The sequence below is a fragment of the Oryctolagus cuniculus genome, chromosome 21 (genome assembly GCF_051225735.1).
Source record: "Oryctolagus cuniculus isolate XC-2025 breed Fujian yellow rabbit chromosome 21, ASM5122573v1, whole genome shotgun sequence".
Classification (NCBI taxonomy): Eukaryota; Metazoa; Chordata; class Mammalia; order Lagomorpha; family Leporidae; genus Oryctolagus; species Oryctolagus cuniculus.
Window position 1 is genome coordinate 27,906,292 of NC_142887.1, and position 13,088 is coordinate 27,919,379.

Here is a 13,088-nt window from a genome sequence, read left to right on the forward strand (position 1 = left end):
TTGAACTGGCACCCATATGGGATGCCGGCACTGGAGGCAGCGGCTTTACCTGCTACACCAGAGTGCCCCCCCCCCTTTTAAAGCGGTTTCTCTTGAGAGGAGCAGGGAGCCCCGGCAGGGTCTGGAGAAGGGAAGGGAGGGCCACCACTCGGTCACTCCCACGGTGGAGGTAGAAGATGCACTGGGGGGCCCATCAGTGGGGAAAAAGAAGGAAACTAAGGAAGAGGAGGAAGGGAGAGGGGGAGGAGGAGGAGGGCGGGGAGGGCACTGGCCGAAGAGCTGGAGCCCCTGGCCTGGCCCCCTGTGGCCTGTGGCTCTGTGGGGTGCTGCGGAGCGCCCCCTCCCCGGAGGAGGAGCCGATGTGTTCTAGTTCCTCTTGCACAAGGCTAAGGGGAGACCGTCCAGGGCTTAGCAAGGTCACCCACACGCCGGCCCTGCTGGTGCCAGGGGCATGTGATCCGGTGTCGTGAGTAAGCACCAGGTCCGGACCCGTCCTGATTGGCCCTCGGCTGCTCCCTGGCCTCGGGCACGCTTCTTCCTTCTCGCAGGCTCTTTCTGATGAGGAAGAACAGTGTGGGGCCCAACAGAGCCCGTGAAGGCTTTGGCCTTGAACCTGACATGGAGGCCAACCAATGGTCACCGACTGGTGCCAAAGCCGCCCTCCTTGGATCTCCCGCACCATTTCTCTGTCCCGCCTCTACGGTCACGTGCACAGCAGGCCTGCAGCACAGGCAGACTGTCAGTGTCTGGGCAGCTCTCAAGGCTCGGATGCATAAATCCCCCAGCTCCCTCCCCTTCAGCTGGGAGCAGCCGCACTGGCTCCCAGAAGTCCCCTGGGATTGACTTTTCTTTAGTATAAGTATATCCATTATTATATTATATGGGATATACTTATATTATATGGGATAAACTTATACTCCAAAAAAGTTTTTTTTTTTTTTTAAATCTATTGCCTATCAGAAATTCAAATTGAACTAGGCAGCCTAAGCTGCCGGCAATGTGTGTGCGTGGGCAGAGGCCTGGCCTGCTCTGTGGCCGGAACCCACACTGCTTATTATACTGAGCCTCAGTTTCCCCAACTGCTGCTGCTAGAGCCCCCAACGGCTCAGGGGCCCCTGCAGAGAGAGGAGACGCCCCGGCCTCTCCCTTGGACAGGAGACAAAGGAGGAGGCTGGGCGTTCCGGAGAAGAGGATCTGGCTTTAACCTGTTTCATTAGGGAACCCTAAAGGGCATGAACAATAAGGTAAGGTCTCCCGGCTGCTCCCACCCGGCTCAGAAATGAAAACTGCGCTTGGTCCGCGCCCCTTCCCCAGCCTCTGCCTGCAGCCCCGTGGCCGTCTCTCCCGCACGTGGTTCTCTGCCTGGCTGGCCAGGGCATCTCTGGCCCTGATGGAGCAGACACAGGCAGAGCCCTGCTGCGCCCCCTGCCGGCGGGAGCTCCCAAAGCCCCGGATCCTGACGCTTGTGCCGCCCCGTGCCGCCCCCTACAGGTGCCTGAGATGCCGCCGCCGCCAAAGAAGCGCTGGGAATCCATGGCCAAGGGGCTGGTGCTGGGCGCGCTGTTCACCAGCTTCCTGCTGCTGCTCTACTCCTACGCCGTACCCCCGCTGCACGCCGGCCTAGCCTCCGCGTGAGTGGCCCGGCGGGGGACCGAGGGTGGGCGGATGGGCGTGGGCGGGGCCCCGAGTCCACTCACCCCCTCAGTTCCCCTCTTCCCGCGCCCTGTACCACGCTGTGCCCGACAGGAGTACCAGCAAGGGCACGACCCAGACGTATACTCATTGTACCCATCTGTGAAATGGGCACAGTGACAGCGCCTTGTCTTGTGCAGCAGAAGCATGCCCACTGCCCGCAGACAGGGGCACGGGACTCTGAGGCTGCACTGGGACCACCGCGGGGGTGACTTGGGCCCAAGAGCACTCAGCTGGCACAGGGCCCTGGATTCGGTGACCCGGGACCCAGGTCCTAGCCACCAGGCTGTGCCCCCTCCTCACAGGGCTGCCCAGTGTAGACCAGTAAGAGCCGGGGCCCTTGGGTTGCTGATGTTAAATTGAACGAGGGGAAGGGGCTGGTGTCTGAGTACCGTCAGCCTACAAGAGGGCATTTCCCATGGTGCAACCTGATATAGGACAGTGCTGTGGCTTTGAATGAGACAAGAGCCCCCGTGCCTCGCCTTACGTGGCTCTCACAGCCACAGTCCAGACAGGGCCCGCGTCTGCCCCCATTTCTCAGATGATGAAACTGAGACCAGCGAGGAGAAACCACTGGCTTGGGCACCCAGGCTGGGTCCAGGCTCATGCCGTGCGCCCATCCCAGCTCTTTTTAAGATTTTTTTTTGTTTGAAAGAGTACAGAGAGAGAGAGAGAGAGACACACACCGCTCTTCCATCTGCTGGTTCAGTCTCCAAATGTCCACAGCGCCTCGGGCTGGGCCAGGCGGCTGCCAGGAGCCAGGACTTCCACCCTGGTCTCCCATGTGGGTGGAGGGGCCCAAGGATTGGGTCATCTTCCACTGCTTTCCCAGGCACATTAGCAGGGAGCTGCTGGATCGGAAGTGGAGCAGCCGGGACTCGAACCGGCGCTCCTGTGGGATGCTGGTGTCCCGGGTGGTGCCTTAACCCTCTGCACCACAACGTCCCCCCACCCCCGCCCTCTTGCCAGCTCCCTCGCCACCACTGTCCCTCCCCAGCAGCCTCACTGGCAGAGCCCAGCCCCCCACCCCAACCTACCCCCCCCCGCACCCCGCAGCCTCTGAGGCGCTCTCCCTCCCCCACCGCCCTGTCCCCAGCAGGACCCCGGAGGCCTCAGCACCCTGCTCCCCGCCCCCAGGTGAGCCAGAGCCGCCCACCGCGCCGCCGCCCGCGGGGAGCGCCTCCAACGGCTCGGGCGGCTGCCGGCCGCGCCGGGACATCGTGTTCATGAAGACGCACAAGACAGCCAGCAGCACGCTGCTCAACATCTTGTTCCGCTTCGGCCAGAAACACGGGCTGCGCTTCGCCTTCCCCAACGGCCGCAACGACTTCGACTACCCGGCCTTCTTCGCGCGCAGCCTGGTGCAGGACTACCGGCCCGGCGCCTGCTTCAACATCATCTGCAACCACATGCGCTTCCACTACGACGAGGTGCGCGGCCTGGTGCCGCCCAACGCCACCTTCATCACGGTGCTGCGCGACCCCGCGCGCCTCTTCGAGTCCTCCTTCCACTACTTCGGGCCCGTGGTGCCGCTCACCTGGAAGCTGTCGGGCGGCGACAAGCTGGCCGAGTTCCTGCGGGACCCCGAGCGCTACTACGACCCCGGCGGCTACAACGCGCACTACCTGCGCAACCTGCTCTTCTTCGACCTGGGCTACGACAGCAGCCTGGACCCGCGCAGCCCGCAGGTGCAGGAGCACATCCTGGAGGTGGAGCGCCGCTTCCACCTGGTGCTGCTGCAGGAGTACTTCGACGAGTCGCTCGTGCTGCTCAAGGAGCTGCTGTGCTGGGAGCTGGAGGACGTGCTGTACTTCAAGCTCAACGCGCGCCGCGACTCGCCCGTGCCGCGCCTCTCGGGCGAGCTCTACCGCCGCGCCACCGCCTGGAACATGCTGGACGCGCGCCTCTACCGCCACTTCAACGCCAGCTTCTGGCGCAAGGTGGAGGCCTTCGGACGCGAGCGCATGGCGCGCGAGGTGGCCGCGCTGCGCTGCGCCAACGAGCGCATGCGGCGCATCTGCATCGACGGCGGCCAGCCCGTGGACGCCGCCGCCATCCAGGACGAGGCCATGCAGCCCTGGCAGCCCCTGGGCGCCAAGTCCATCCTGGGCTACAACCTCAAGAAGAGCATCGGGCCGCGGCACGCGCAGCTCTGCCGGCGCATGCTCACGCCCGAGATCCAGTACCTGATGGACCTCGGGGTCAACCTGTGGGTCACCAAGCTCTGGAAGCTCATCCGGGACTTCCTGCGGTGGTGACCGTCACCACCACTGCCTGCGCGCTGGGTCGCCCGCCCCCAGCGCGCATGCGCACTGCCAGAGCGCTGGGCAGCCACCTGCTGGTGCCGGCCTCCCCCTGCCCCTCCTGGTGCCACCCCGGATCCCCCGGGGCTGAGAGGGGGCTCTCGTGGGGGACACAGCCGGCCAGGACTGGGCCCACCGCACACCGAGAGGGCCTAACCGACATCAGTATTTGACTAATTATGTCATTTTTTATTATTATTAAAGCCTCCAAAAAAAAAACCCACAAAAAAGAATGTTCTATTTCCTGCCTCCCCTTAAAGGGGAGCCCTCAGAAGTAAAGAATTTGATGTGTTTTTGGTAAGCGGCCTCAGCGGTGGTGACTGGAGGGGCCCTGGGCTGGGGGAACCCCGGGAGCAGGCAGTGGTGCCGGTGCGTGCCCACGCGGAAGACCTGGGTGTGGCAGGGGCGGCCGCGAGCTGCCAACCCCGGGAGATGGCGCGTGGGTGTGGGGGGTTGTGTGCGTGCTTGTGATGTGTGGTTGCGTGCAGTGTGTGTGGTTGTAGGCTTGAGTGTGGTTGTGGGCATTCCTGTGCGGCTGTGTTTGATGGCAGTGTGTAGTGTGTGCGGTTGTGTGCAGTGTGTATGTGGTTGTGGGCTTTCGTGTGTGTGGCTGTGTTTGGTTGTGTGCTTGTGTGTGGTGTATAGTCGTGTGTGTGGCTCTGTGTGTGTGTGTGTGTCAGTGTGTGAGGTCATGTGATCATCCCAGCGTTAGGCTGGGGCCCTGGCGGGTGGCATCTCAACCCATCTTCCCAGAGCTCAGTGCGGTGGGGACGGTTACTGCGGCCCCTGAGGTACGGAAGTGGTGGGGCTGGAGCAGAGACGGGGGAAGGGGACACTGGCCTGATCAGGCCCACGTCTGTGCCTGTGTGTGTGAGAGAGCGAGCGAGCGAGCCGCAGGCGGTCACTGGGCAGCAGCCCTGGGCCCAGGCTGCCTTTGCGCAGGCACAACCACAACCCTGTTTCACAGACGCGGGAATCGACCTTCCCGGAGGCCGGGCACTCCCCAAGGTCACGAGGCAGGGCGCAGCGGGCCCAGGGCTCGCACGGCTGCCTGGGGGCCTGAATCCTTTCACGTGCTAGTGCCCCTCTGGCCCCTGCAGGCCCCTCCCCCAGCCCTGCCCACTTCTGCCCTCCATCCCCACCCACGCTCTTCTACCCTGAAATCCAGTACAATTGAGCCAAAAGTATGTGGTGGCCGCCTTATGCCTGCGGTGCCCCCGCTCCTGCGCTGTCCCCATGCATTTGGCCACCAGCGAGATGGCCAGGCACCCTAGAGCTCACGGCCAGGCACCCAGGGCACACGGGGAGTGAGGGGGCAGCAAGGGGAAGCCCCTGGCTCGGTTCCTACAGCACCCTGGGGGCGGCAGGGGCCTGTCCAGAGGGGTACGGGATTGTCAGGTTGTGAATCAGGCCAGATTGGCAGAAACTACAGCCCAGTTCCTCCTGTTTTGAGACCTACTTGTGCCAAGTTCAAGGCCAAGTGCATGTACGCCTTCTCTGACGATCTACACCCTCTCCGCTTCGTGGATGAAATCTCAGAGAGGTTAAGTGACCCCCACAAAGTAACACAGCAAACCGTGCCAAAGCCAGAATTGAAACTGGCATTACTTAGCCATCAACCCCTCACCCAGCTTGTGGGTGAGCTTCTGGCCCCAGCAGGGTAGGGGAGACCGCCCCAGGTTTTCAACAATGCGCTGGTTTTAGCACTGGAAGTCCCACAGTCCTGGGCACCCAGGACCAGCTGGTCACCCTTGGGGCACAATTTGACCCCTCTGGTCCCTGGGGGCCACAGCCTTCACCTCTGTGACTAGAACACCCTTGCAGGCAGCTGGCCCTGTGGTGTAGCGGGTAAAGCCGCTACCAGCAGAGCCGGCAACCCAAGTGGGCGCCGGTCGATTCGAGGCCTGGCTGCTCCACTTCTGATCCAGCTCTCTCTGCTGGGGCCTGGGAAAGCAGTGGGGGATGGCCTAGGTTCTTGGGCCACCGTGCCCATGTGGGAGGACTGGAGGAGGCTCCTGGCTTCAATCGGCTCAGCTCTGGCTGTTAGGGCATCCGGGGAGTGAACCAGCAGACGGAGGACCTCTCTCTGGCTCTCTCTCTGTAATCTGTCTTTCAAATAAGTAAAATAAATCTTTTTTAAAAGAAGATTAGCTGTAACTTACTGTGCAATATAATAATATCCTGGGTTTGAGGACTCTCATATCATGCCAATGCTAATCCCCTTAAATTATTCATTGCTGTTTTTGGCCCTTAGGGAACCAAGAAAAACAAATCTGGCAGACAGCAGGTGCCAAGAATACAAACGACTTCATTGCCCTTACAATCAGCCTGCTCTGCTCTAAGAGTGTAGCAGCCATTAACTCGCTTATCAACAGAATTAACATCTTAATAAGGAGCCCCAGCTCCAAGCTATGCAGGAACACGCGTGATTGCCTCCCCGACCCCCGTGTCCCCAAGAGGCTGACCAAGACCACCTGAGCTGCCAGCTAGCCTCAGAAAGCCAGGCGGGAGACACACTCAGACCAACCTGACACCCAGCAAGGGCTCAAAGCTTGCAGAAGCCTCAGGACTGGAAAAGGATGCGCCTGGGCTGGGGGTGGGGCTTCCTGCTGGCAGCCTGAGGCAGCCAGACTGCTCTTACTACACCTGGGCAGCAGAGGGCCTTGTGCCATCTCCAGCCCCTGAGACTGGCGACACCCACAGCGGCCAGGCTTCTGAGCTGGATGTGAGAAAAGCAAACAGGCAGCATGGCTGTGTCCTCCCGCAGTAGCATCACCTGTTCCTGTCTGCAGACGGAGTCATGTCCCCCCAGACGTGAAGTTCCTCTGACCGTGACCTTGGTTTCTTTTTTTTTTTTTTTTGACAGGCAGAGTGGACAGTGAGAGAGAGACAGAGAGAAAGGTCTTCCTTCTGCTGCTGGTTTGCGCTGTGGCCACACACCGCGCTGATCCGATGGCAGGAGCCAGGTACTTATCCTGGTCTCCCATGGGGTGCAGGGCCCAAGCACTTGGGCCATCCTCCACTGCACTCCCGGGCCACAGCAGAGAGCTGGCCTGGAAGAGGGTCAACCGGGACAGAATCCAGCGCCCCGACCGGGACAAGAACCTGGTGTGCCGGTGCCGCAAGGTGGAGGATTAGCCTAGTGAGCCGCGGCACCGGCCGTGACCGTGACCTTGTTTGGAGATGGAGTCTTTGGCAATGCAATCAAATCACAATGGGGTCATTTGTGGGCTGTAATCCACTACTCTTGGTGTCCTAAGAGGTAGAGGTGGGGGCGGTATTTGGCGTGGTGGTTGATTTGTCACTTGGGATATGGACATCGCAAAGCAATGCCTTTTTTTTTTTTTTAAGATTTATTTATTTGAAAGTTGAGTTACACAGAGATAGAAGGAGAGGTAGAGAGAGAGAGAGAGGGGTCTTCCATCCGATGATTCACTCCCCAATTGGCCGAAATGGCCGGAGCTGCACTGATCTGAAGCCAGGAGCCAGGAGCTTCTTCTGGGTCTCCCAAGTGGGTACAGGAACCCAAGCACTTGGGCCAACATCTACTGCTTACCCAAGCCATAGCAGAGAGCTGGATCAAAAGTGGAGCAGCTGGGACTCGAACTGGTGCCCATATGTTATGCCAGCACTGCAGGTGACATTGGCTTTACCTGCTGTGCCAAATGGCCAACTCTCAGGCAGACAGTGAAACTCCACAGTTTCATGTGAATGGCTAATGGACTTACGTCAGTAGATTCAGAATGGAGATAAAATCTAATTATGGTGTTGGGAGGTCGTCAGGTCACTGGGGACGTGGCCCGGGAAGAGAGTTCTCACAAGAGGGTGGGTTATGGAAGACAGGTGCACCCCTGTCAGTCTCTCTCTGCTTCTTGCTGGCCATGGGAACGACCTTCTGTCATCTGCCGGCCTCCGGCCTCATCAGATGCCTGAACCAATGTAGCCGCTTGTTCTCGGACTGTGCACCTGTCAACTATAAACCCAAACAAACCTCTCCCTTCCTGAAAAGTTCCCAACAGGTCTTTAGCTAAAGGAGCTGAGAGCTGACTTGGGCAGCCCAGAGCTGCTCTGGCTTTGCGGCACAAGCTCTGGTGCCTCCTCCCCGTCTCTCCCCCGACACTGCGGTCTCCAGGTTGCTTTAGGGACCGCTGGGCTCCTCCAGGAACCTGGGCTTCTCTGTTCTAGCTCTGCTTTCCCTGGATGCACCTGTTGGTTTGCTCATATTCAAGCCCCTGGAGGTGGCCCCCTGTGGGACATGGACCTGGTCTTACAGGCACAGTTGGCCTCAAGGGCCTAGGCTAGTGTCTGGCAAACACCAGGTTCTTAACAAATTTTAGCAGGCTGGTATTGTGGTGCAGTGCGTTAAGCTGCACCTGTGACCCCAGGATCCCATATGAGCACCAGTTCGAGTCCCGGCTGCTCCACTTTCAATACAGCTCCCTGCTAATGTGCCTGGGAAAACAGCGGAAGATTGTTGCTGTGGATTCGTTCTGAGAGGAGGAGCGTGGTGGGGGCAAGAGGTGCAGAGTCACCACACAGACCCCGCGAGTCGGGTGAAAACAGGCCAGAGGTGAACAGCCTGCATACTCGTTTATTTCAGTTGCTACAGCAGCTTATATAGCCAAGGCAGCCAATCCGGTCAAGGGGTGGTCTATGCCCTAACCAATCACACCCTGTTGTCAGGCAGTTTCTGAAGCCATCCAATCACAGCCTGTTGCCAGGAAGTTTCTGTTGCCAGTGGCCATCTTGGCATGACCTTCTCATTCCACCACAGAAGATGGCCCAAGTGCTTGGGCCCCTGCACCCACATGGAGCTCCAGGCTCCTGGCTTCATCATAGCCCAGCCTCTACAGTTGCAGTCATTTGGAGAATGAACCAGCAAACAGAAGATTTCTTTCCCTCTCTCTCTTGCTCTCTCTCTCTGCATCTCTCCTCCTCTCTGTAATTCTGCCTTTCAAACAAATAAAAATAAATCTTTAAAAACAAGTAACTCAGGCCGGCGCTGTGGCTCACTTGGCTAATCCTCCGCCTGTGGCGCCGGCACCCTGGGTTCTAGTCCCGGTTGAGGCCCTGGGTACTAGTCCCGGTGCTCCTCTTCCAGTCCAGCTCTCTGCTGTGGCCGGGAGGGCAGTGGAGGATGGCCCAAGTGGTCCCTGCACCTGCATGGGAGACTGGGAGGAGGCACCTGGCTCCTGGCTTTGGATCGGCGCAGCTCTAGCCGTGGCAGCCATTAGGGGAGTGAACCAACGGAAGGAAGACCTTTCTCTCTGTCTCTCTCTCTCTCACTGTCTATAACTCTCTCTCTTTGTCTCTATCTCTGTCTAACTCTGCAGCTTGGGCTGCTTGGGAGTCTGCTTCATTATGGTCGACTCCTTCCCCCAGGCCCACCAAGGGGCGTTTCATACAGCAAGTGCTCAAGAAGAGTCCATCCAAGGTCAGGAAGGGCCCTGTCTGCTGCTTTTGGTGTCCCTACCTCTCCCTGGTGTCCCCAGCCTGCCTGGTGGCCACTGCCCACTGGCCAGAGAAAACAGCATCCGGGCCCCCGCCTCCACCCACTCCTGCCGAAACGGCCTGCCCTGTGTCCTACCAGAAGCTCCTTCCGGCGTGTGTGGGCCTTGGCTGCTGGGTAACTCCCGGGGTCCCGGGGGCCCAGTCCGTGAGACCTCAGGATGGACTTCCCTCTGTCTCCCCCTCTCCTTCCTTCCTCTTCCTTCTCTATCTCTCCCTTCCTGTTTTTTTTTCTTTTCTGTCTTTCCACACTGAGTTATTTGGTTTTAAAGATTTATTTTTATTTCTTTGAAAGGCAGAATGTGGACACACAAACCAACAGGTGCATCCAGGGAGAACAGAGCAAGGACAGAGAAGCCCAGGTTCCTGGAGGAGCCCAGAGGTCCCTAAAGCAACCTGGAGACCGCGGTGTCGGGGAAGAGACGGGGAGGAGGCACCAGAGCTTGTGTCACAAAGCCAGAGCAGCTCTGGGCTGCCCAAGTCAGCTCTCAGCTCCTTTAGCTAAAGACCTGTTGGGAACTTTTCAGGAAGGGAGAGGTTTGTTTGGGTTTATAGTTGACAGGTGCACAGACAAGAACAAGCAGCTACATTGGTTCAGGCATCTGATGAGGCCGCAGATGACAGAAGGTCATTCCCATGGCCAGCAGGAAGCAGAGAGAGACTGACAGGGGTGCACCTGTCTTCCATAACCCACCCTCTTGTGAGAACTCTCTTCCCGGGCCACGTCCCCAGTGACCTGACGACCTCCCAACGCCATAATTAGATTTTATCTCCATTCTGAATCTACTGACGTAAGTCCATTAGCCATTCACATGAAACTGTGGAGTTTCACTGTCTGCCTGAGAGTTGGCCATTTGGCACAGCAGGTAAAGCCAATGTCACCTGCAGTGCAGGCGTAACATGTGGACACCGGTTCGAGTCCCAGCTGCTCCACTTTTGATCCAGCTCTCTGCTATGGCTTGGGTAAGCAGTAGATGATGGCCCAAGTGCTTGGGCTCCTGTACCCACTTGGGAGACCCAGAAGAAGCTCCTGGCTCCTGGCTTCAGATCAGTGCAGCTCCAGCTGTTATGCCAACTGAGGAGTAAACCAGTGGATGGAAAACCTCTCTCTCTCTCTGCCTCTTCTTCTCTCTCTGTGTAAGTGACTTTGAAATAAATAAATCTTAAAAAATAATTGCTTTGTGATGTCCACATCCCAAGTGACAAATCAACCACCACACCAAATGCCGCCCCCACCTCTACCTCTTAGGACACCAAGCGTAGTGGAAGTGGATTACGGCCCACGAATGACCCCATTGTGATTTGATTGCATTGCCAAGACACCATCTCCAAACAAGGTCACGGTCAGAGGAACTTCACGTCTGGGGGGACATGATTCCGTCTGCAACAGACAGGAACAGGTGATGCTACTGCGGGAGGACACAGCCATGCTGCCTGTTTGCTTTTCTCACATCCAGCTCAGAAGCCTGGCCGCTGTGGGTGTCGCCAGTCTCAGGGGCTGGAGATGGCACAAGGCCCTCTGCTGCCCAGGTGCAGTAAGAGCAGTCTGGCTGCCTCAGGCTGCCAGCAGGAAGCCCCAACCCAGCCCAGGCACATCCTTTTCCAGTCCTGAGGCTTCTGCAAGCTTTGAGCCCTTGCTGGGTGTCAGGTTGGTTTGAGTGTGCCTCCCGCCTGGCTCTCTGAGGCTAGCTGGCAGCTCAGGTGGTCTTGGTCAGCCTCTTGGGGACACGGGGGAGGGGGGGGGGAGGCAATCACGCGTGTTCCTGCATAGCTTGGAGCTGGGGCTCCTTATTAAGATGTTAATTCTGTTGATAAGCGAGTTAATGGCTGCTACACTCTTAGAGCAGAGCAGGCTGATTGTAAGGGCAATGAAGTCGTTTGTATTCTTGGCACCTGCTGTCTGCCAGATTTGTTTTTCTTGGTTCCCTAAGGGCCAAAAACAGCAATGAATAATTTAAGGGGATTAGCATTGGCATGATATGAGAGTCCTCAAACCCAGGATATTATTATATTGCACAGTAAGTTACAGCTAATCTTCTTTTAAAAAAGATTTATTTTACTTATTTGAAAGACAGAGTTACAGAGAGAGAGCCAGAGAGAGGTCCTCCGTCTGCTGGTTCACTCCCCGCATGCCCTAACAGCCAGAGCTGAGCCAATTGAAGCCAGGAGCCTCCTCCAGTCCTCCCACATGGGCACAGGGGCCCAAGAACCTAGGCCATCCCCCACTGCTTTCCCAGGCCACAGCAGAGAGAGCTGGATCAGAAGTGGAGCAGCCAGGACTCGAATCGACCGGCGCCCATATGGGATGCCGGCTCTGCTGCTGGCGGCTTTACCCGCTACACCACAGGGCCAGCTGCCTGCAAGGGTGTTCTAGTCACAGAGGTGAAGGCTGTGGCCCCCAGGGACCAGAGGGGTCAAATTGTGCCCCAAGGGTGACCAGCTGGTCCCGGGTGCCCAGGACTGTGGGACTTCTAGTGCTAAAACCAGCGCATTGTTGAAATCCTAGTGGTCTCCCCTACCCTGCTGGGGCCAGAAGCTCACCTACAAGCCGGGTGAGGGGTTGATGGCTAAGTAATGCCAGTTTCAATTCTGGCTTTGGCACGGTTTGCTGTGTTACTTTGTGGGGGTCACTTAACCTCTCTGAGATTTCATCCACGAAGCAGAGAGGGTGTAGATCATCAGAGAAGGCGTGCACTCACTTGGCCTTGAACTTGGCACAAGTAGGTCTCAAAACAGGAGGAGCTCGGCTGTAGTTTCTGCCAATCTGGCCTGATTCACAACCTGACAATCCCGTACCCCTCTGGACAGGCCCCTGCCGCCCCCAGGGTGCTGTAGGAACCGAGCCAGGGGCTTCCCCTCGCTGCCCCCTCACTCCCCGTGTGCCCTGGGTGCCTGGCCGTGAGCTCTAGGGTGCCTGGCCATCTCGCTGGTGGCCAAATGCATGGGGACAGCGCAGGAGCGGGGGCACCGCAGGCATAAGGCGGCCACCACATACTTTTGGCTCAATTGTACTGGATTTCAGGGTAGAAGAGCGTGGGTGGGGATGGAGGGCAGAAGTGGGCAGGGCTGGGGGAGGGGCCTGCAGGGGCCAGAGGGGCACTAGCACGTGAAAGGATTCAGGCCCCCAGGCAGCCGTGCGAGCCCTGGGCCCGCTGCGCCCTGCCTCGTGACCTTGGGGAGTGCCCGGCCTCCGGGAAGGTCGATTCCCGCGTCTGTGAAACAGGGTTGTGGTTGTGCCTGCGCAAAGGCAGCCTGGGCCCAGGGCTGCTGCCCAGTGACCGCCTGCGGCTCGCTCGCTCGCTCTCTCACACACACAGGCACAGACGTGGGCCTGATCAGGCCAGTGTCCCCTTCCCCCGTCTCTGCTCCAGTCCCACCACCTCCGTACCTCAGGGGCCGCAGTAACCGTCCCCACCGCACTGAGCTCTGGGAAGATGGGTTGAGATGCCACCCGCCAGGGCCCCAGCCTAACGCTGGGATGATCACATGACCTCACACACTGACACACACACACACACACAGAGCCACACACACGACTATACACCACACACAAGCACACAACCAAACACAGCCACACACACGAAA

General features: G+C 58.6%; 1 protein-coding gene across 1 annotated transcript; it reads left to right on the forward strand.

The window, feature by feature from the left end:
• The first annotated feature begins 826 nt into the window (after positions 1 to 826).
• On the forward strand, positions 827 to 4,296 carry LOC138847380 (galactosylceramide sulfotransferase). Its single transcript, XM_089323381.1, has 3 exons — positions 827 to 1,244; positions 1,492 to 1,631; positions 2,792 to 4,296. The coding sequence occupies exons 1-3, from the start codon at positions 1,233 to 1,235 to the stop codon at positions 3,948 to 3,950; spliced, it is 1,311 nt and encodes a 436-aa protein (XP_089179507.1). The 5' UTR covers positions 827 to 1,232; the 3' UTR covers positions 3,951 to 4,296.
• Positions 4,297 to 13,088: the final 8,792 nt, after the last annotated feature.